Source organism: Balaenoptera physalus (assembly GCF_965194825.1).
Source record: "Balaenoptera physalus genome assembly, chromosome: 21".
NCBI lineage: Eukaryota > Metazoa > Chordata > Mammalia > Artiodactyla > Balaenopteridae > Balaenoptera > Balaenoptera physalus.
Genome location: NC_138902.1, coordinates 35,241,855 through 35,265,851, shown reverse-complemented (window position 1 = coordinate 35,265,851; position 23,997 = coordinate 35,241,855). Strand labels below are relative to the sequence as shown.

At 42.3% G+C, this 23,997-nt stretch overlaps 1 protein-coding gene across 1 annotated transcript in view; it reads left to right on the top strand.

The window, feature by feature from the left end:
* CSMD1 (CUB and Sushi multiple domains 1) overlaps positions 1-23,997 on the top strand; it is a gene marked incomplete at its 5' end in the record, with an annotated part of 1,822,885 nt that overhangs the window by 1,778,061 nt on the left and 20,827 nt on the right. Inside the window, 9 exons of the mRNA XM_082444064.1 lie at positions 6,306-6,494; positions 9,149-9,322; positions 10,101-10,283; positions 16,561-16,737; positions 17,377-17,556; positions 19,841-20,014; positions 20,303-20,476; positions 22,179-22,252; positions 23,241-23,352. Coding sequence (XP_082300190.1) covers positions 6,306-6,494; positions 9,149-9,322; positions 10,101-10,283; positions 16,561-16,737; positions 17,377-17,556; positions 19,841-20,014; positions 20,303-20,476; positions 22,179-22,252; positions 23,241-23,352 — 1,437 coding nt within the window. The remainder of the gene's footprint in view (positions 1-6,305; positions 6,495-9,148; positions 9,323-10,100; positions 10,284-16,560; positions 16,738-17,376; positions 17,557-19,840; positions 20,015-20,302; positions 20,477-22,178; positions 22,253-23,240; positions 23,353-23,997) is intronic.

Sequence of the window (23,997 nt, the reverse complement as noted above, 5' to 3'; positions counted from 1 at the left end):
AAATAGGAATGGACTTATTTTTTTAGTAGACGTTATTTTTTAGAGCAGTTTAGGTTCATGGCAAAGTTGGGCTGAAGGTACAGAGATTCCCCATAAACCAACTGCTGCACCCATGCACAGCCCCCCCCTCCCCCTCCGCTGTCACCACCCCCACCAGATGGTGCATTTGTTATCATGATGAACCTGCATGGACACGTCATCTCACCCAGAGTCCGCAGGTGACATTAGGGTTCACTCTTGGTGTTAGACGGTCTGTATGTTTGCACAGGTGTACAATGAATGACACATATCCACCACCGCCATATCCTGCAGAGTGTTTTCATGACCCTAAAGTTTCTCTGTGCTCCACTTATTCATCCCTCCTCCTGCCCGCCAGCCCCTGGCAACCCCTGATCGTTTTCATGTCTCCATAGTTTCGCCTCTTCCACAGTGTCATACAGTTGGAATCACACAGTATATAACCATTTCAGATTGGCTTTTTTCATTTAGTAAATGCATTTAAGTTTCCTCTATGTTTTTTAATGGTTTGATAGCTCATTTCTTTTCAGTGATGAATAATATTCCATTGTCTCGATGGACCACAGTTTATCCATTCACATACTGAGGGACATCTGGGTTGCTTCCAAGTTCTGGCAACTATGAATAAAGCTGCTATATTCATTCCTGTGCAGGTTTTTGTGTGGATATAAGTTGTTAACTCCTTTGGGTAAATATTAAGGAGCATGATTGCTGGATTGTATGGTAAGAATATGTTTATGTTTGTAAGAAACCCAAACTGTCTTCCAAAGTGGCTGTATCACTTTGCATTCCCACCAGCAATAAGTCAGAGTTCCTGTTGCTCCACACCCTCGCCAGTGTTTGGTGTTGTCAGTGATCTGGATTTTGGCCATTCTAATAGGTGTATAGTGGAATCTCATTATTGTTTTAACTTGCATTTCCCTGATGACCTATGATGTGGAGCATCTTTTCATAGGCTTATTCGCCATCAGTAGGTCTTGTTTGCTGAGGTGTCAGCTAAGGTCTTTGGCCCATTTTTAGTTGGGTTGTTTGTCTTCTTATTGTTGAGTTTTAAGAGTTTTTTTTTTAATGTTTCAGATTACTGTCCTTTATCAGTTATGTCTTTTCTAAGATATTCTCTTAACCTGTGGCTTGTCTTCTCGTTCTCTTGGCACTGCCTTTGGAAGAGAAGAACTTTAAAATTAGTACTTAATTTTGAAAGCTGACACTTCAAAAACGTCTGATGAAGGAGGAGATGACTGACAAACAGCTGTCCGAGTGCTGAGGGGATTGGAAATCACCCCTCATCTCCCGGGTGCCTCCTGCTCATGCTTCTGTTATTTTCTATTGCTCTGTTTTGCTTCATTTATGAACTAAGAGATACAATCTAGTGCACAGAATTTACATGCATATTATTCGACCAGGAAAAGCATGAATTCAAAGAGGTCAGACTTATAAAGACAGTGAAGCGTCAGAAAAAAATGGCATGAAACTCAAAAAGTTAAAGTTAACAAAAACAGCTACTCTATTAATAAAACTTCCAGGGATTCTTCAAGGTGTGTACTGCAGTATGGCCTGATTCTTACCTTATGTGGTTCCTTGAATAAACCCCCAGATGGTTCAGGGTGTTGTGTCTCATGTCAGCATCCTGTTGTGCTTGATTTCTTCTCCCAAATACTTGATGTGATTCTCAGATGTCTAATCTGCGGAGGTCAATGAGTTGTGGAATCCTGAGTAATCCTACAGCATCTGGTTAATGATGCAAGAGAGAAACCCTACCAGGACTTTGGAATGAACTCCCAGTAAATCTGTGCTAAAGTGAGGCTGACTTAGACACAGATTTCCACAAAGTCTCTCCACCCTGGACTCACCTTTTATCCTCAGACTCAGCCCTTCCCAGGGAAAAGCTCTGGCCATGCCAGCTGTGTTTGTGATAAATCAGAACCCTCCAATCCAGGAAGCGACTCACCCCCTGGTTCTATCTTTACAAACAGGATCAGGAAAATAAATAGATAAAAGAAGGGATCCTTTTTGCTAGTAGTAATATCTTTCTGGAATAAATAAATTATATGGATGTAGATTTCATAAAAAGGAATGAAAACAAATGTCTTCACATTTATTTTAAGAATCAGATTATGCCTACTGTTTCAGAGGCCCCCATTTCTATAGAAGAGCTTTCTGAGTCTTTGTCTCCTAAATTCAAATATGTGTCAACATGAGCTTAAAAGTTCAGTCAGTTCAAGGAGAAATAAATGAGGTATACCAAGTCTGGCAGTTTTAGGATGAGTCACTTAATATTTTCTTTCCTTGTGTAATAATTTTTGTGTTACATGCAAATGTTTGGAGGTTTTATTTTTTCTTTCTTATCTACAGTTTTGTGGGATTGGCCATTTAAACTCAGAGAATTAAAATATATGTCCTTTGCTATTACATACATGAGTATAAAGAAAATTAAGAAAATACGGGGTGAGTGAAGGTTCTGTTCTGGTTAGAGAGGAATAAAAAAGGAAACAAAAAAAACTCACTAACCTTGCATCACTGAATCCAGGGTCTTGTAGTGAATCCTCAAGTTCACTGGAGAATATCAGTTTTCTTCTACGAACAGTCAAAGAAATACTACCTTCCTCTTAGGTTTCCATGAGTTCTAAGTAAACCAGTGCACGTGAAATGCTTAGCAAAGTGTCTGGCGCATAGTAGGTGCTCAGTCTCCCTGCCCCCACTCCCACCCACCTCTGAAATTTAACTAGAATCAACTATAATCAATTAGAACCTTCTTTATCAAACCCGAATGTCTCATTACACCTAAAACCAATTTCTTTATTCTTATCAGTTATTGATAAAAGATGAAAGGTAACTTTCATATGTTTGAAAAATAGTCATCATAGAAGTTGCTTTTGGTGACCGGTAATTAAGTTTTGATTTAAGTTTTGATTCATCCAAGTAAACAAGTTGGAAATGTTTATTCTGTGTGATACACTGAATAGTCACCTCACCTTCGATTGTCCTCTCAACTTTGCATAATCCCTTCTATTGAAAAATTTAAAAAACACATATTACACAGAACTCTAATCAATTATGAATGCTTTTTAAAAAATTTAGTGAACTAATTCTTAACCCATTTTTCCCACTGCCAAAGAATTTAAACTGGCTGTATGTCCATTACACAGCATCATTTTCTTACTTTCCTGTTTATGATCAGGTTTTTAATGAGCCATAAAAGAAAACAAGAAAGAAGCAAGAAACAGGAGTAAACACAGAAAAATAAACATAAACACAGGCTTAAGCAAAAACAAAAACAAAAACACATTAGGAAGAGATGGAGGTAGTTCCTTCCTTCCTTCCTTCCTTTTCACATAAAGCCTTAAGGCCACAGAAGGAGTTTCAGAAGTCATCAGGTAATCAGGAGCTCTGATCCTTACCTAGTTCTGGTATGACCCCTTTTGTGACCTTGGATATGTTACTGATCAGATATGAATGTCTTCTTTACCCTCCAACATACACAAATGTCCCCTGGAACACATTTTGTGCCTTCATGACTCCACACAGGCTATGTACATATGATATCAATATTTCTCATTCTCTCCAGCTGAGGAAATTCCGTTCTCTGTCAGGTTTTAACACCTGAACATCAAGGCCAAGTCTCAGCGCTTGGCGTGTTGAGGGGTGGTGCTAAGATGAGGGGAGACTTCCACAATGAGTCTCTCACCAGTTTCTCTCTGATGCTCTGCCCTGCTAGACATCGTGTCTCCAGCTAAAAAAGTAAAATAGTTCCAGCAGGTGTGACCTGGTCTGACCTATCTTCACACCATCAACTTTACTGGTCATTTCAGGCGCCACAGGATGATTTAAGTAATTTGACCCCTCCTTCCGCTTTGCTGACAGCTCACCTCTGTCCGTCATATGAAGTCTCAGTCCACCAGATTCCAGATAGGAATTGGGCACAAAACAGAAAGAATGGAGACGGGAGAGCAGTGCGTGGATGGACTGGGTAGTGCTGAGCTGTCTAGGCCGGCAGCCTGCCCTCCATATGGTAAAGCACACTCGTGTGCAGCAAAGACGTGGAATGTTTCACAGTTCTCTCTGTCGTGGACAAATAAGTTAAAATCTTCCTGCCTTATTTTTTTTCCCCAAGCTGGTAGATAGAGCTGAATCTCCTAGTGGAACCAATAAAATAAAGAGGAAGGGATATAATAGATGTTTCTGACTGCAATTATGCAGGACTAAATTCTGTAGGACTAATTCCATAGGATGGGAATGAGAAAAGCATGAGCAGGTTTAGAGTGTAGACATACCTCTTCCAACATCAAGAGCAATTCGGTTTCCGTCTTGGAGCTCATGGAATCTAACTTTGTCAAGCATTTTTATTGCCTGGTTTTTAAGGATGCTGAGCTAGGTGAAAGGATGGGGAGGAGCCTGGGACTCAGCACTTCTTCCAGGTAATTCTAATGCAACGTAAAATCCCAGAGTGGTCGTCAGTATCGTCAGTAATGAGGACGTCCGTGTCTCCTACACACCGTGCCGCGGGCAAGAGAGGCCCCCAAGGAGAATTCTGCTTCGAGGTTTCAGAGCGCTTGGGCATGAAACTTGCGAATTCTGAACGGCACTCCTCCCGCCATGGTGGGGCTCAGAGAGCCCTGCTCTCCTTGGCCGGCAAAGGGGGGATGCAGGTGGACCTCACCGTTACCGGAGCGATAACTGTTTCTCTTTTCTTTCTCTTCTTGCTTCCAGCCCCACCCTTCTCTTGACCCCAAACGCATAATGGCACTTGCTTTGTGCACTTCGTCTTTCTCACCCACCCCACAATCAGGCTGCATTCAGGAAAGCTGGGCCCGAATATAAAACTATGAATTAAAGAAAGGAGGAGCCCGGGTGGGGCGTGCGGAGTCCCGGGGCGCGTGAGGCATGGGCCGGGCACCCTGGTGCAGGAAGGCTCGGCGCCTCCACTTGGGTCGCCTAAGCGGTGTCCTTTCCTCTCACTGCAGAGAGTCTGCTGTGGTTTGGGGACCGTCCTCTAAGAGTGATGTAAGCGCAAACTCGACACCATAGTGTCTTTGGCCTTCAGGCCAAGGCAACACCTTCCTGCTTGTGAAGGTCAGACACAAGGGAGCTGTTTCTGTCTCCTGGGCTTGACACGCAACTCCAAGTGCCCAATGGGCCGATGCGGGCATTTTTCAGGTCATAAAAATAATCGTGCAAGTCAGTGACACTTTTTCCAAATAACTGATGCCTGCTATTATGGTGGGTTTGGTGACAATTTTATTGCAGGTGCAATGCACTCTGGAGCCTTAAAAATATCTGCCGGGGGTCCGTAAACATGTTTGCTTGACTCGAAAGAACTTGTCTTCTATCTACTCAGGATTGGTTTAAGAAGGATAGGATATTATTCTGCAGCACTGAAATGGACCCCTGTCCGCCTCTGATCCACCCACCCCGTCATCCTGGGGACAGAGAGGAATCAGGGTGCAGACGGGCAGGGTTTGCCTTTGGCCGCTGGGACACCGAGTGCAGTGGCTGCCTGGGAACTTGTCATGCTACCGGCTTCTGAGCCAGAAATATCTGGAGAGAGCGCGGCTCCACAGCAGCTGCCCCGTTCAGCGGTGGGCGGGTCAGAGAGAGAGAATTGGGGCTCGCTCTTTCCTCTGCACCTGCGAGAGCACGTGGCTGGTTCCCTCCCAGAGGCCTGCGAGAGCGCCATTCAGATGGACCAGGCACACCCCGCTGTCACTGCCGGAGCTGTTTCTACAGGGGAAGAAGCTTAAGTCAGAGGCTGCCTTAATTTACACTTCTATTAACTGTTGATAGAGGAGTTGTCGTTTTTGTCTGCTTTAGACACATAACAGAAATCACTTGGGCACATATTGAAGCATTAGTGCATGTCAGGGTGGGGTGGTAATTAATTATTGTGTCCCAGGCTGTCCTGAAGTATCACAGTCGCATACAAATATGTAGACTAACTTCAGCCGTTTCTATTTTAACATTTTCATAACATAAAAACCTAACCAGGGAAACAAATTTTAGACCTTACGTTGAAGAAGCCTATTATTAGGAAACAGTTAAAGGCTGTCAGTCTCATGTTGTTAAAGGTGCTATAGTAGCCGATATATTGCTTGACATGTTTTGAAACATAATGGCCCAAAGCAGGAAGCGGAATTCGTCAAGGGTACAGAATTTCACAAGCTTTGGCTGTCATGCTGTCGTCTTACCAACTTTCTAAAACCACGAGGAGGAGTTTGCCTTCTCTGCCTGTCTGTTTTGTTTATAAGCGTATAGCTGCATTTGAATAACGTGCACCGTGCTTTCCTTTGCAGTGGTGAACTGCTCGGATCCAGGCTTTGTGGAAAATGCCGTTCGTCACGAGCAACAGAATTTCCCCGAGAGTTTTGAATATGGAATGAGTGTCGTATATCACTGCAAGAAGGGATTTTACTTGTTGGGATCTTCTGCCTTAACCTGTATGGCAGATGGCTTATGGGATCGCTCTTTGCCCAAGTGTTTGGGTAAGTGAGGGTCCTTTTGGCCACAGAGCCCTGTAAGAACACCACCAACAGAACACGGTTCTTTTCAAGTATTCAAAACGGTGTTGATTTTTAATTCTCTCTACCCACCCCCATCACAAATTATATGTGTTATTATGACAACGTTATAGGTTGGCCAGAAATCACCAAACGCAACTCACACTAGTTCTGCGGGGAGAAAGGGGCGGGGGTGCTGGCCTGCTCGCAAAGCTGGCCCCAGCGGGAGACGCACTCGGCTCGCGGGCTCCGCCTGGACCGGGCTGTCTCTGTGTCTGCTGTTGCTGCTTGTCTCCTGCTTCGGGCCAGCAGGGAGGCTAATCCACCGGTTCAGACGGGCGCCAGCGGCCTCCAGACGGCGCCTCTGTCAACACCGCGAATCTCTCAACACCATGCATCTGTCTGGACCCAGGTTCAGAAATATTGGCAAGAGGCTATAAACGGTGTCTCCATCTATTGACCTAGTATCTGTGGCCGGAATGGTGGCGCTCTCTGAGGGGCCTAATTTGGGTCTCATCAGCGCTTCTGGTACAGTCCGATGTGAACATGATTAGAAAGATAGTGTCCTGGTCGTCACTTCCTCCTGACCCATAGGTTTAAAGAAGAGGAGGGCGGATTGCCGTGAAGAACGGCGCGCTCAGGGCAGACAAAGTGATAGGTCGCCGCTCTGGCTCCCCTCAAAACACTATTAACAGTACATTTTAGACCATACAGGTTCACAAGGACACTTTCTTTTTTACCCAAATAGCTATAGTATTACTTTCTTTCACTTGAAAAATCATATTGTCCTTTAGCTCAGAGAGAATTGTCTTGTTAAAACGTAGTCTGAAAATGAAGGAAAAAGAGTCACTCTCCTTGGCCTTTTAAAAATCAGTCAGAAACAAAACAAAACAATCCTTTTTAGTATTCATTTTGTGTGGGTAGAGAAAATAGGAAATGACAATCACATTATAAACTGAACTTACTGGAAAAAGTGATAATCCATTTTACCTGTGACAATTACGGCGTTTTCAGTACCTTTTCAGAGTGGATTGGTGCTGGAGACTTTTTTCCTGCAAGTCAGGGTCCCACAAAGCCCTTTCAATCTACCCGGAAACCTGTCTCAAATTCTAACTGTAACAAAACAACGAATTTCTACAGAGAAAGAGAGTGATGACTTTCAAAAACAAACGCACAGGCTTACGTGACAAAACACATCTGTAAATGTATTACTATCCTCATCAAGCTTTATGTTTTCTGGTTTTCTGTGCCTTCACACACGGGAATTTTTCAGAGAAATTAGTTTTGTTTTGTTTGTTTTTCTCCCCAAAGATTTCTGTTGCATCTTCCCTGGTGTCTGTGAGACTTGTATTGGTTGTTGCAATGATGCCAGCATGCTCCAATCTCCAGGAACCAGGTTTTAACTGATCTCATTTTCCAAGGGGCGACTTCCCACCTCTTGCTGTTATTAACCGCTGGAATTACCGTGAATTTGGGAATACACGCTCGCAGAGGAGTGTTTTGTTTTCATGTGCTCTGCAGCAGCTAATCTCCATCTCTGTTTTTGCTGTTATACTGTTCCACTGATTTTTTTCTCTTTTATTTCACTTGGAACTGATCATTTATCAACAATTTCACTGATTCAGCTCTAGTTAGCTTCTTTTTAGGACTCCGTAGATAAACTCCTCTTGTCCAGTGAGTGGATATCGGTATAAGACAGTCTCAGGGGAGGGCTTATGTGACTCAGGGGATGGGTGATGCCTGCCAACCTTTCAAACCTGCCCCTCTGGCTGGCATCACTTTGGGGTTGCCAGTGACCGAATGCAGCCCCTCGAGGATGTTAAACCAGCAGAGCCTTTGAACACTCTTCAGCATCATCAGCCCAGTTAGCTGTTTGTACGTGGTGTAAAATTTGCCCATGGCTAACCCTAATTTTGGACTTTATAGAAAGGGAGAGATAAGTCTTTACCATCCTATGGTAATCTGGATTCTAGAATTTTCCTTTTTGAGCGATAATTATGATTAGATGATGGGCCTGATTTGGTATAATTATAAAGAAATGAGTGGACTACTTGAGGAAAATATTGATCAGTAATTTATTATTATTTTTTTTACTTAGACATTTTAGATTGCCACCTATTCAAAGAAAAATTGTTAGATGGTCTCTCTAGACATGGGAACTGGAAGAGGAAGCAGATTTGACCGAGTTTTGTCCCCAAGCAAAGCACGATTGTCATACTAACTGAAGAAGTAATGGAAATAGTTTTGGTGAATCTATGTTAGTTTCTAACATTTTGTATAACACTGCTTACTTAGGATACAGTTAAGGGCAGATGGAAAAAATTTAGGTAGAGTGACTTTCTTTTTTGAAAACCTAAATATCAATTTCTACCTTAAGCAAAGGTATCTTAACCTAATAAGAAACAAACACTTCATTGACGGACCCTTTCCTGGACTTCAGTAACGTGACTATTCAGGGTAGAGGGAGGGTCGTCTGGAAATTGGCATTTCTTCTCCAGGGCACTGCAGCGATGTGCAGTGTGTTCGGGTGTTTTTTGTTATCGGTGATGATTGTATGAGTCTCTGAGGGACACTGACCAACACAAGGCAGCTTAACAGGAACAATGTACTCACTGATTTGATTTGATTTTTTTCTTAAGTTATTTCGTGTGGACACCCAGGGGTCCCTGCCAACGCCGTCCTAACTGGAGACCTGTTTACATCTGGGGCCGTGGTTCACTACTCATGCCAAGGGAGGCGGAGTCTCGTAGGCAACAGCAGCAGGACTTGCCAGGAGGACAGTCACTGGAGCGGAGCCCTGCCCCACTGCACAGGTGGGCATGGCGCAGTCAGCTCTTCATGCCAAATACCAGGCAGTGGTGCCATTCTTTGAAGTTGGTGTTATTCTGTTCCAGCCAAGTACGCCCTTATGATATAGCGTCAGTGTCGTCTTCATCTTCCCTCCCTTTAAACACCTATCATGGCACATTTTCTTCTGCAAGAGCCTCCCTAGCACCTGAGTAGGAAGCTTGCTCACCTTGACTTAGTTGGCCCCCGTTTTCCCCTCCTTTTCTGTGCTTCCTCTCAATTCTTCCACATCTTTCCTGTCTGTGTCGTCAATTGTTACATCAATCCTGTTTGGAAAAAAAAATTAACTTAATTCTTCCATAAATGTTTCATAATAATAAACAAAATAAACATAATCAGCAGATCGACACAGCGTAGAAGCATCAAACCTCTCATTTGACTTTTTTCGTTCCCAACGCACCTTCACCCCCATCTCTTCGTCAGCATCCTCACCAGCATTTCCACGAGCAATTCCTGCATTTACCGTCCCCAGTATTTTATTTCTTCTAAAGAATACCAATTATTGTTACAACCATATTTTAATAAGCTATTTTGATTTTAGTTACACAGACACAATTTCTTAGCATCTTCCGTTTTTGTGCTGTAATAAAGAACATCTTTCTCATGAGATTTCCAGAACGCTGTATGACTGTAACCGTGTTCAATACACATTTACATAAAGTTTCATTCCCTTTAAACATAACAGCCCTGTTTTAAACGAGTATAACAGCATTGAGTATTGCCATACGTGTTTGTGTTCCATAGGAAATAATCCTGGATTTTGCGGTGATCCAGGGACCCCAGCACATGGCTCTCGGCTTGGAGATGAGTTCAAGGCCAAGAGCCTTCTCCGCTTCTCCTGTGAAATGGGCTACCAGCTGCGGGGCTCGGCCGAGCGAACGTGTCTGCTCAACGGGTCGTGGTCAGGACTGCAGCCCGTGTGCGAGGGTAAGTTCAAGCCTGAAAGTCAGCGTTTCAAGTTGAAACCAGGTAACTCACTCTAAAATGACCAGTAACATTCCACAAAAATCCTACAGGTTTACACTATTTCTACAATTAACCTATTTCCCCCCCAAACGTATAAGAGAATCATCAAAAAGCACAGCTGGGCATACCGAGATACCTGACTGTTCAAAAGATCATATGACGCTATCCTAACCCTTTGAAAGTCCGTGGTCTAAAGGAGGTGTCTGTCTGCTCCTGGTGACGATCTCTGTGTGACTTTGCCGTGTTTTGTGGCTGCTGGTGGCGAGAGCTGAGGCGAAGGAGCTGTGAGTAGGGCCGAGTGAGCCACTGCTGGGAGCTCCCTGCAGGCTGGGAGAGGTTTCTGTTCACGTTACGTCCAGTCTGTTGGTGGCCCCTGCTCAGAGCGCTGTGTTGCAGAAGATTCTCGGGTTACTTTACGAATAATATTTTGGAGTGAGTGTATTTTATTGTACTATTTAAGAGGCATGATACGAAATGGTGGGAAACCCCAGTAATACCAGTAAAATGCCACGGCTCTTTATAGACACGGTGTCATGTCTTGGCAATGCCTGTCCTAAGCAAAGGTGAGCTGACATGCCATGAGTGTGTTCAGAGTCTAGAAAATAACCGAGTTAGAATTCGGACAGATAAGACTTCAACATTTGCACACAAACTTCTCAGTGACTGAATTTTCGAGTCTAAAACAGATACACAAATTAATTACCTATTTTTACATGTATGAAACACTTTCCATAGAATTTGATCAGCTTGAATAAACTCACACAATATCAACACCAGAAATATAGATCAAGTTCCCTTAATCTTTATTTTCCCTACTATGTCAACTCTCCTTGTACTGTCACTCATTTTATTATAAGTGTTATATAGATAAGTAGAATATAATATGCATGTATCTAATCTGACTGTATTTTACATAGTTAACTGTATCATATGTAGTCTACATAATATAAAATGATATGTATGAATAAGCCAATCCTATGTATGCGTGTGCGTGTATACTCTCATTTAGAGTCAAAGATTATCCTGGTTATTATAGTCAAAGACCTGTCTATCTCTCTATATAGAGATAAGTATACGTGATAATCCAAGATAATGTTTGACTCCAAATTGCCTCTTGACAATCAAGTTAATGTAAATCTTAAGATTAGGCCCTAAAGAAGTTAAATCAAATATGCCTAAATAGTTGTGGGGAAATGTCATCTGCAGCTGTGATTTGCAGGATGATGCCATTTCTATTGACTGAAGTATGCGACTATAAGTTAGTAGAACTTTTCTCACTCTCAGTTCCCTCCCCTCTTGTAGAAATTTGAATATTAAAATTTGCATGAGAGCATGTCTTTCTCACCAAAACCAGGACATTTTCTATTCTATAATATAGTACCTCAAAGTTACACATGACCTCCGTAATCTACAATTACACCCCATCTAACCTTTTCTTTATACCACACCTGTGAATTTGTGGTCCAGAAGTATTTGAACATTATGAAAATTAAATAAGATTTCCACGTCAATCCATGACATATTAAACGATAGTAGGCCCACCTTCTTATTGAGAACAACTATAAAACAACAAAATACATGAGACAATTATGTGAGTTATTAAACAACAGACAGGGCGTGACTCTGTTCCTTAGGAGAAAATAAATAAGGTGAGCTCCATAACCCCTCTGTCACTCTGTGCATTTTTCTTGCTGGGAAGCTGGGAAGCAGAACCCAGGTGGTACAGTGGCTTGGTGAGGTGATGAGGTAGAAATTGTTGTAGGTTACTGAAATGGAATTTGCAGAAACGGGAATCCAGGAAGAGGGAACTGACGATGGGAGGGCCCCAGAATTCTGTAGGCGTGTTCACAGGCGACTCAGCTGAGGGCTGGGCCAACAAGCACATGTGAGACTCAGTGACTCACAGACCTTCTTAGCGGAGAGCAGACCTGTGATAGTAGAAGTCACACCGTACTGAGAGACACTGTACACTCAGGACACTTCTTGGAGGCCTAGAGAGCCCATACATTGTGAATAGGTACCACTCCCTAAAATCAGGGGGACAGGCTAGAACTAAGAGCACATCATGTTAGGACTCAGACTAACTAGCTCTCCGCTAACAGAATAAAACTGATGACAAGACCCAAAAGATCTATAACTACTTTCAAAGCCCACCAGAGCAAAGCCCAACATCTTTTAAAGGAATGACATGCTGCATGCAGTAGTTCATTCACAGTGTCCAGCATACAATAAACAGTTACTGCATCGGCACAACCCAGAGCAATATGACCCATGGTCCAACCAACCAGCCAACAAACTAAACAAACAATAGAGATAGAATCTGAACCTGAGATGACCCAGATGTTGAGAAACGCACATAAGGATCTAAATAAGCTATTAAGAACATGTTCAAGACTTTACAGTAAATGGAATTGAAACAGGGACTCTCAACAGAGAAGTGAAAATAATGAAAGAATCAAATGGAAACTCTGGAAATGAAAAGTACATTATCTGATAAAAAGTTTTCTGGATCAACTTAGCAGATGAAAAATGTCAGAAGGCTCAGTTAACTTGGATACAGGTCAGTGAAAATTATCCAGTCTGAAAAACAGAGGGAAAGAAGATGGAGAAAAAAAATCCCAGCACAATAATTTCCTATTGGATAATATCAAGCAGTTTAATGTACTTGTAATTGGGGTTCTAGAAGAGGAGAGAATGGTGCAGAAAATTATTTGAAAAAATACTGGTTAAAAGTTAACCAAATTTGGTGGGGAAATATAGCTTCCAAGGCTCAACAAACCTCCCTTAGATACATTCTGTGCTATTAAGGATGGTCATTTACTTGAGACTGTACATTCTATATTGGGTTTATCTCAAGCACTTTAGTTTCTTGCAAATTTAAAAAGTGAAAAAATTAAAGCGGTTGAGAGTGAGTAATGTTTTCCATACAAATCTCACTTTGTTGCTGGGATATGGCACTATGAGCTTTATAGCAAAACATAAAGGAATTCATTTATTTGATTAGGAGAGCTTAATTGGACTTCATTTCATGATATACTTAACTCAGACTATACAAAGTACTCTTTAAATAGCATTTAGTTTATCAAAAGTCAGAAATTCAAAGGGTTCCTATAAAATCCTTATAAACTTGGACCTTAAAATCTGTATACAGAAAGAAGTTGAGTTACTAAAATGTTTCAATACTAAAAATATTTCTCAAATATGCCCCCACAAAACTGGCTACTTCCAAATTGCATGGTACAGAAAACATGGGAGGCTGCATAATTAATAGTATGTGTTACACTCGCTAAAACAACAAATGATGGGTAGGATATATGACTAACTCCCCTTCCCACTCCCCCCCCCCCCACATGTAGAAGTCTTAAAACTTTTTTGGAGAATCTATTGCTTTATATTTTTTCCTCACTTGTTATCGTAGGTCCGTATCTTTGGGGCACATATTCTTTTTTGTAGAAAATGGGGTTATCAGTGACTTTTTCATTGCCACAAAGGTTAGCCATGACCTATATATTCAATCCCCTAACGGAGGTCACCTCCCTCCTGATAATTTACCTTCTCTGAATCTGTTAAAAACATTAGCTCCTGATGGATATTTCAATAAATTATAAAGAGGAGGAGTCATGCATCATAAAAAAAATATTTTAAAAATTCTTCAACATCAAAGAACTTAAATTTATAATATATTTTCATCACTTTAAGCCATGTTTTCTTTTGTTAGCAATCTCGTCTTTTAATCACAGGCTCATTGACTTACTTTTCAAATGGATATATCTTACCAAGTTGCTTAAATATAATTACATCTTTGGGGTTAGTTGCATTAGGCAACTCTTAATCCTCTTTCCCAGGAGATTATGATAAAGTTGACCTTTTATTCAGGTAATGGACTAAAATGGGATTGAAATGATGATCATGAAAATAACAATACTAGTACTACTACTAATCTACCAGATTGTTTACTAGGCATTTTGCACTTGGTATGTGTAATCTTACAACAGGGAGCAATTATCTTTCTTATACCCATTTTACAGTGAAGACACTACATGTTGAGAACTTGAATTGATCACTAACATTTATTTAACTTGTATGATCAGAGAGTCAAACCTGTAACTATTTGACTCAATTTAACAGCATTCTTCCTAATACAGCATGCTAAGTGAATGGTATTGATATCTGTGAACAATAAAGTGCATTTGGAATAAGTATAATGCTATTTTATTATAAATTGAGTAAAAGAAAATAATCTTTTACCAAAAGGAGTCACATTAACCAAATGTACTTTGAAAAGGATGTATTTTAAAAGAAATTTTAACTTGTAATTTTTTTAAAAATCTTGTTTTCCTTCTAGTGACCCTACATTTAATCTCTTGTTTTGCCTTAGTGATAGTCCCCGTATGTCTTACAATATTAAGACCTTGACGTAAAAACAGCTATGTTGACTCTGTTTTCTAACCCTCATTTTCATAGGCAAAGCCATCAGTGAAAGTGTCCCTGTCAGGAAAAAAAAAGTTAACCATGAATTTGATTGTATAGGATACAATATTTGAGGGAACTTTATAAACATTAGGATGTCATTATTATGATGGACATTCTTTTACTGACAGTATATTAAGTTGAATATGTTTTCAACAGTGACCTGCTTTAGTTTAGCATTAGTCCTTCACAGATCACTTTTGAAAATTGCTACATAGATTTTAATAGCAGATATGATTAGAATAAAATGTAATGATATACCCAGGTATCTTTTGTTATGAATTGGATCAATATAATTCTTTGCTTTGTCAGGCTCGCACTCATACGTGTGCACGGTAACTGTGCACAGGAAATGATGAATCAGTATTTGTTGAATGGATGAGGAATTGTCTTGAATAGGCCAACAGCTTGGATTTTTGCAATGTGAAATTTTTATTTATGTCATAACCATCAAAGAACTTTTGAGCTTTAGAGAATGTTAGGTATCGTCTGCTTCAGGATTGGTAAATATATCTCATCTCAAATGCCAACCGAGAAACTAATGAACAATCTGTGTTAGAAGGGATTGTAAGTCCAAACCCAGACTCATCAGGGAAGAGGGTTATAATTGATTAGTTATGTCCGACGTGGGCACAGGTATAGAAGCACCAGCACGTGTGCTTTTTATTTGTCAAACAAGATCTAGTCCAACCTGAGAGTATGTGCATTTTTTAACATAATATGATAGGGAATTCCCTAAACTTCCATTATAGTGGCTTTTACTTTGCAGTCTGTTTTCTTTCACATTTTTAAGAAGAGTGTGTCTTTATTCTCAAGGCTAGATTTGAAAGTGGAGCAATTAAACAGGCAAGAGTATTTGCAAATACTTTGCTCATTCTCAGAAAAAGAACTCATGATACATTCTTGTTATTAAAATTCACATTCTTTGTATGTCTGCCTGTTGTGCATTATTGTGGGAGGCTAAGGAGGAAAAATAACCGTCTTTATGGTAAATGGGTTTAACTGAAAAAGGCAAAAAACCTGTTACGGATTAAAATCTTCACCTTGATACACAGCCAGCAGCTGCTGAGTTTCCTTGTTCACTGACGAAGGAATACACATGATAGATACTCAGAGTGTAGATCTGTTACACTGCCCAGCATTAGCTGAAGTCTTCATGCCTGTACATGGCATTGCAGTCGTCTGGAGAGAGATTTAAGGTGCAGCCATTCCAAAGCCAGTTAACACAGCTGCCCGTAGATTGGGGAACATTGAGGAGACCTTTTCACAGAACAGCTTAAGTGTAGTCATTCATATTCCTCAGGTATCCCTTATTTTTAAAAATGAATTGTCCTGGAGATGTAAAATATGACCTGATTTGCCCAGGTTTTTTTTAACTCAGCTATTGCAAGAGGGAGACAATTCTGAGTCACTAATGTCATACAGACCCTTTAAAAGATCATGGTAATTTTACTGTTTGTTATAAACATGTTAAATCTCAGACTGCCATGGTTTTGAATTGTCAGTGCTTTAACTCATCTTTTAATCTGTTTGGAAGTAATGCGTTTTAGAAGAGATAATACAAACATGTAGCTTGCACATTTGTAACTCATCCATAAGAGAATAGCATGAGTCTTAAAGTAAAATATGTGTGAAAAGTTTCCCATGGTTACGTGTCCTGTGATTTTTGGAATAAATGCGCAGTCTGTTACCTCGATGGCCTTTGGCCTCTCAGGTTCCTCACGTGGTGACGGGTCTCTCTGTACGGCCCGGTTTTGTTCCCTCACAGCCGTGTCCTGTGGGAACCCGGGGACGCCCACCCACGGCATGATCGTCAGCAGCGACGGCGTCCTGTTCTCCAGCTCTGTGGTCTACGCCTGCTGGGACGGCTACAGGACCTCGGGGCTGACCACACGGCACTGCACTGCCAACGGGACCTGGACGGGTACAGCCCCCGACTGCACACGTGAGTGGCCTGCTGTCCTGGTGGGTCCAGGGCATCCCACTGACATCTACCTGACAGAGAAAATAAATTGATTTTATAGTGTTGTACTGATTTTTTTAATCCATAGAGAAAATGGGATTATATCATATCATACATATGTTTGATATTATGGCCATTTATTAAGCACTTTTAGATTTTTCTTCACTTTCTTATTTATATGGTTGAAAATGCTTTGCATGGCTGGTTGGGTTGGATATTGTAAAACTGAGGTCCAAGAAAGTCAAGGTTCGTTCTCTCTGTAGACCAGTTAGTCTGAGGGAAATGGGGCAGGTGCTTGGTTCTCTGATCTCAGCCTGTGCCTCTGTGCTTGACTTTATGGTGTGACCCCTCATCACGCCTAACCCAGGACTGGACATAGGTGCCAGCTGTTACCCACACAGCCAACCACCAGTGGGATAGAAACAAGCGGTTCCAAACATGCAGCCTCCTGACCGCCGGCCAGTAAAACTGTCAAACAGAGAGAGGGAGGTGTTGCTGTAATAATACATGCCTTAACCACTCTGAATAGCAGCTTAAGGAGAGTCACTTAAATAGAAACCGGGAATAAGTCATTTCATGATAATGTGTTTTTCCGACTCTTTTTTGTTCTTCACTTACTAGTTATAAGCTGTGGAGATCCAGGTACACTGGCAAATGGCATCCAGTTTGGGACAGATTTCACCTTCAACAGTACGGTCAGCTACCAGTGTAACCCCGGCTACACCATGGAACCTGCCACGTCCTCGACTATCCGCTGCACCAAAGACAGTGCGTGGAATCACAGCAAACCTACCTGCAAAGGTTTGTGTGTTTTACTCACGCATATAGAAGTCTTTATTGAGTTATGTTTTATTTCATTTTGCAAGCATCTCTGTAGACCTTGTATGCGCCAGGCATTCTTGTAAACTCATTCGCAAATATTAAATCACTTCATTTTCTTAATACTTTAATCTCCACTTTACAGACGGGAGACTGACTCACAGAGAGTTTTAGTAAATGCTCAGGGTCACAGATCAGGGCTTGGAGACATCAGGGTTCATTGGCAGTCACACTCCCTCTGGAGTCTGTGCTGTGAACCCCAGCTTTGCTCTCTCTTGGTGAATGTGGCCGTGTTAAGTCTGTGGCAGATACGATGGGGACCGTTACCACAGGGACGTAGAGTCAGGTCAGAGAGAGAAGCCAATCATCAAATAAGGCAGGGTAGGGGCAGCGATTGTCAGTGCGTGACATTCTGTGGGCTTTGGATGCGGAGACTAACGGCGCCACATGGTGTGGAGATGGTATGGAAAGATTTACGACTTGGACAGCAGGCTTTCCAGGGAGAGCAGAGCGGGCGGAAGGTGTCTGCGTGGCCTGAGGGAAGCAGGGGAGCAGGGCGGTGACAGCTGTACCGGGGCTGGGTGTGCACACTTAGGGCTCCGCACCAGCACCCGGGGGAGCCCGCAGGCTCTTGTCAGCTGGGCCAGAGGGCAAGCGAGAGGGGAGGGCGTGGAAGCCGGCAGTGATCAGACATGGAAAGGGTGCCCTACTCTTTATTAGACGACGGACAGATAAAAACCGCGAGTTGAGAGCTGGAGCAGCAGGAAGCCTTAGTGAGGAAGGCGCCATGTTCCCAGGGCTCGGAAGGACACGTCGTTTGTGTAGAGCTTGTGAGGCTCAGGTGAGACCTCCGCGCCTGACGGCAGTGTTTCCAGCCCTTCTGGCCTGGGCGGTTCTGGGCACGCCCTGGTTTCCTCCCACTAGAGGGTGGGGACCCCTGTCTTCCATCCTTCTGTCCATCTGCAGTTATTAATACGATCCTGCTGTGGAGCAGGTATCAAGTGGATGTTTAATGAAGCTCACACAGTTGTGCTGGGACTGTTGCAGCCACATGAGCTTGTTGATGGCACTTGTCCATAGATGTCAGGTCCCTGGGACTTCATATGTTTGTGTGGGTCTCTGTCCCTCTGTTTAGAATCTGTTGCATTAATAATACTTCCATGGCCAACCAGGCCCTTGCGGAAGAGACCTCTCTCTCCTCCTGAACTTTTCTCCCGCCGGCCGCCCTGGTCCTCCCCTCCGTGGAACCATGTCACTCGTCACCGTTCCCACCCGGGGGCCTTGCCACTTGACATCGTCTGTCTAGAGCCACGTTCCCCCAATCTTCACATAGGGATTCTCCAGAAATATTTGCTGAATAGACAGAGAGAAGGTTGAATGGCAAGAGAAGGGCCCATTTCCAGCTTCCGGCTGTGCATGAGTGGTTCTGGGTCTGTGTGTCTTTCTCACGTGCAAATGCCCATGAGAAACTGCAGGTGAGAAAATATAGGTGAGTCTTCCCTCCTGCTGCCTTCTGCTGCCTGTACTGTCATTGGCAAACCTCCTCCAGTGTGAAAAGTCTGGAAGCTCTCGGATCTTCAGGGAAGCTTTTAGACAAGGCGTCTTAGAATAATGGCTAGAGTGGGAAAGGTGGACGCCAGCACCAGCTGGGGAGTCACTCGTGAGAACGTGTTCTGGCCCGAAGCTCCTAGACTGTGATAGAACACTGGCCAGTGGTTTCTTACAGAATCTTCTTCAGCCGTGCAATCACTGGTTTTTAATTCTTCAGCAAGTGGATCAACAGACTATGTCTTTTGGAAATTATATGCTATCTTTATATAAAGAAAAAAATACAGATAGAGGGAGAAATTCTTACCATCTGTATATATAAATTCAAAAGTCTGTACTCATGTCATGGGACCATGTTCTGACTGGATTTGTCTCTGGTAAACAACATAAAAAGACATAAATCGAACAGCAGTCTTTCTTTCTTTCTTGGTCTTATACATATTGAGACTGTTGTGTTTAATCCCACACTTTCTTTTACAGTGTGATATCTTTTGACTTTGCTTGGCTTTTATGGACTTGATCTAAATTAATGAAGAAATATTGGAGAAAAGTTTTATTATTTTGATTTACTGTCTTTCTCAATAATCTTCTATTAAAAAATTCAACCCTTTGTAGATGTCATTTGCACCGCAGGCAAAATTAAAATGTGAGTCATTGGTGTATTATGGTTGTGGTGGAAACTCTAGAATGTTGAATCCCATATGTTCTCTGGAAACAGCTGTCACGTGTGGTCAACCTCCTCCAGTTCAGGATGGGAAAGTGGAAGGATCAGATTTACGCTGGGGCGCCAGTGTGAGCTACAGCTGCGCCCAGGGCTTCCAGCTCTCTCACCCCGCCATCCTCTCCTGCGAAGGCCGTGGCGTGTGGAAAGGAGAGGTCCCCCAATGCCTGCGTAAGTCCTCTGGGAGAACCGGCTCCCGGTCACGTTTGCAAATCACCAATATGCACACCCTCGGTTACAGTCTGAGGAAAAGAGCCTGTGTGATTTATAGCCACGTTACAATAGGTAAAAATTCCAATTTGAGACTACACTGCCCAAGGGCAGATTCTGTCCTTTTCATCATTTGTTGGTTTAATAGTGATACCTAGAGATATAACGGAAACTAGTTAAACATGTTTAATAGGTTAAGCTAATCCAGGGACACAGAATGCGAACCGACGTCTTGGTTGTTTTCTCCAGCTGTGTTCTGTGGAGACCCGGGCACCCCCGCTGAGGGACGACTCAGTGGGAAAAGCTTCACCTATAGATCTGAAGTCTTCTTCCAGTGCAGATCTCCCTTCATCCTGGTGGGGTCGTCACGGAGAGTCTGCCAGGCGGACGGCACGTGGAGTGGCACACAGCCCACCTGCATCGGTACTGATGACATGACAGCCCTGAGGGGCTTGGGGATGAGGACATTTCATTCTAAAACTGGACCATCTGTGGGCACATAGATAACATTCTTGTAGGTAATGCTCCGCGTAGGCACTAATCAGCTACACTGATGGGCAGCCTCTCTTAAATCATGCCAACTGAGTTGGCAGTTCATGTTACAAGTCGCTTAAAAATCGCTCCCAGAGTCTATTCTCTTACCCCAGTCCCTCTATCTCCTGCCCATCTCAACCAACAGCTGCGTTCTTTAGGGGAAAGAGCGCTTTGCGGAAGCTGCCACTATTGCTGTGGCACCAGAGGGACGCCTGCTTTCCTGTCCCCCTGCCCCACACTAAACTGTCTGCACTGCTGGCCACGGTAGAGAGGGCTGCAGGGACACTCGTGCTCTGTTGACTTTCCAACATGAAAATGAAACTTCAAGTCAGAAGACACTCTGTATGTGACCTAACCCCTCATTTTTAGACCTAATCTCTGTCTCATAGAAAGGGTTCAGGTAGAAATTACAGTGGTCGAAAGTCACTCCGTCAGCGGTGCAGAGACCTCCATTCTCCACTCAGGTCTCAGTGGAGACCTCCATTCTCCCCTCAGAGCCCTCTTTTCCAGCTCCCCCTGCAGACTCAAGGCGACGGCTGGGGTCATTCTGCTTGCCCGGCTCTCCTGAGCACAAGACACGTAGCAAGCAATTAATGATTTATATCCTCGGTTGTTTTCTAAGAAATTAAGTGATATCTACTTAATACGGTTGTTTGAGCTTGCTCTTGTGGCACTTAAGAGGTGCCAGGGGTACATTTTTGCACTGAAATCTAAAGATGTTTTAAAAAACACTTTGTCCTTTGTCATTACATTATTTACTCATGTGTATGTACATTTTTGTATGTTAATTTATGAATGATTTTTTCAGTAAAAAATACATATTCAAGAACCAAAAAAAAATACAGTGTTAGAAATAATTTCATTGAAGCACTGCCTTTTCTAGTTAATGTTTACTGCCATTTGGTTTAGACTATTGCTTTACTGTAGCTATTTCTGAAAAACTTAAAAAAAAATGTTTTGCTTCCCCTGATAGGTTAGTTTCTCTTGAAAACATACTTTTTAAAAAAGTTATCTATTTTGTTTGCCCACTAGCAGTGGAGAGCAGCCATAGTAAAGCTGAAGTGCTCGCTGATGGCTGAAATGCTACATTTTTTGGAAAATTATCACTGTTGGTCTACTATATGCTTCTGTTTCTAAGCATTAAGTATATTACTCATTTTGGAATCTTGAAGAAAATTAATTCAGGACATTTGGAGTAATGTAATATATGGCCAAAGGAGATGGTAATTAATTAAATCCTTAAAAAATGATCATAATAGATAATTATTGAAGATAATATACTATTAACCTACCAATACATCAGTAGAGAAAAATTAAACCAGAGAATGGAAAAGAATGTGCTTATTCTGATATAGAAAATTATACACAGAGCAATTCAGAGTCTGGTAAAGCACTAAAAATTAATATCTAAAGAAAGTATCTGAAAAAAAGGCAAAAATAGCAATTTAATTTTAAACTTTTGTGCAAAACATCTTGCACATTTGACAAAACACAATTTTCTGAATTTCATAAGACCTCTTAGTAAAAATGTTAGAATCCCTGTAATAACCGTATCTGGTTCTCTAATTTTTGTTTTAATTGTGAATTTCAGACCCTGCTCACAACAGCTGCCCAGACCCCGGTACCCCACAGTTTGGAATACAGAATAGCTCAAGAGGATATGAGGTTCTCCATTTTTATTTCACCATGTTTTTCTCTATGTTGAAATGAAACTGATACTTAAACATATGTGTGTTTTTATGTACTGTATTTGATTCAAGTTATATTTGCCCAAACAAAATCCATTCAGAGAGGATTTCTGCTTATTTTAACTGTCAACACTGAGATAACTGTATGTATCTTATTCACACAGTATTAACTGCTATATTAATTTCTATTTGAAAGCATGCATATTTTTGTATTTTTTGTCTGCTGAACTGACACAGCAAATCTCAAAGCAGGGTGAGTTGCCACTGAAGAGCTACAAATAAAAAGACCCCATTTGGTGACCTGATAGAAGAGGTGAATAGTATTAAATTCTAGAGACAAAAACAGGAGAAGAAAATGGATTCAGGCCCCACAGTCTAGGGTTCCTGTATGGTATCTCTTCTCTGGATGATTGCTCATAACTCCTAAGAGTGGTTAACATGCTCAATATTGAATATTTTGAATGTTCATTTGACTTTTTAAATAAAAAGTACATTAAAGTAATGAAGCTTGAAATACAATGTTTCAACCATCTTAAGTTATCGAGTGACTTCAGGGGTCTCTGATCAGATGGCTTTGAAAGCCAGAGCTAAATGTGCACACTCTGTTCAAGCTGGGGATCCTGTTAATTTAGAATAAACGCCCTTTTTCTTCAGCCACTTCTCCCTGTTTTTCCTGAAACTTAAAATATTCTCGTTTGATTGGCCCTGACGCACGCTGGCCCCTTCCTGACGGCCTTCGTACACCCTGCCGAGGACGTAGGTTAAAGCCAGCCCATTTTATACTGGGGCTCAGACGTGGCCTTGAAGGCTCAGGTAACATCTTCTGGCATATAGACACGTAGTGCAAATATGTCGGAACACTGGAAAATACTACACGTGTCTGTCGTTCTCACTGACTTACCATAAGAAACCCAAGTTTTGGTCACCCCTGGTTTCAGCAGTTCCTCGCTGGGTTTCCCCTCCAGGTTGGAAGCATGGTGTTTTTCCGGTGCAGAAAAGGTTACCACGTTCAAGGTTCTACAACGCGGACCTGCCTGGCGAACCTGACGTGGAGCGGCATCCGGACAGAGTGCATCCGTGAGTGCGACCCTGCTCGCGGCCGGCGGCACCTGTCTGCTCTCCAGCGGCCGGCCGGGGGGTGCTTTACCCTCCCGGGAAATAACGAGGAACTTAACTTTTGTTTGTTTGATTGTCTTCAGTTCCCTAAACTCCTGTTTCTCAAAGTTTGATTCCCTGGAACCAGCAGCAGCATCACCTGGGGTTCGGCTGACACGCAAATCTTGAGCCGGATCCCCTCCAGACCCGCAGGACCTGAGGCTCGGGGGGGCCAGGGGAGGGTGGGGTGCAGAAGAGGGAGGGGCCAGTCTGTAGCTCCCAGGCCCTCCAGGTGATGCCGGGGCACTTAAGCCTGAGAGACTGCCCCAAACCAAAGATCAGTGTGGATAACATAGTTAACATTCACGGAGAGAAAATCTCCTTGTGCTGTTATTCTCCTAGTATGTCCATCTCAGGTTATTAAAGATCATGTGATACGTCAGCATATTAATAGAAATGTTTGAAGTGTTCTTTTCGGAGTCTATATATGAATCGATCATTCAGATAGTTACTTAGGACCAAATTTTATTCTGTGACTTAATCATGAGAATTAGGAGAAATGTTGTATGAATGATTAGTAATTAACTTTTCATCCTTTACCAATTTAGTGCGACGTAGTATCTCTTA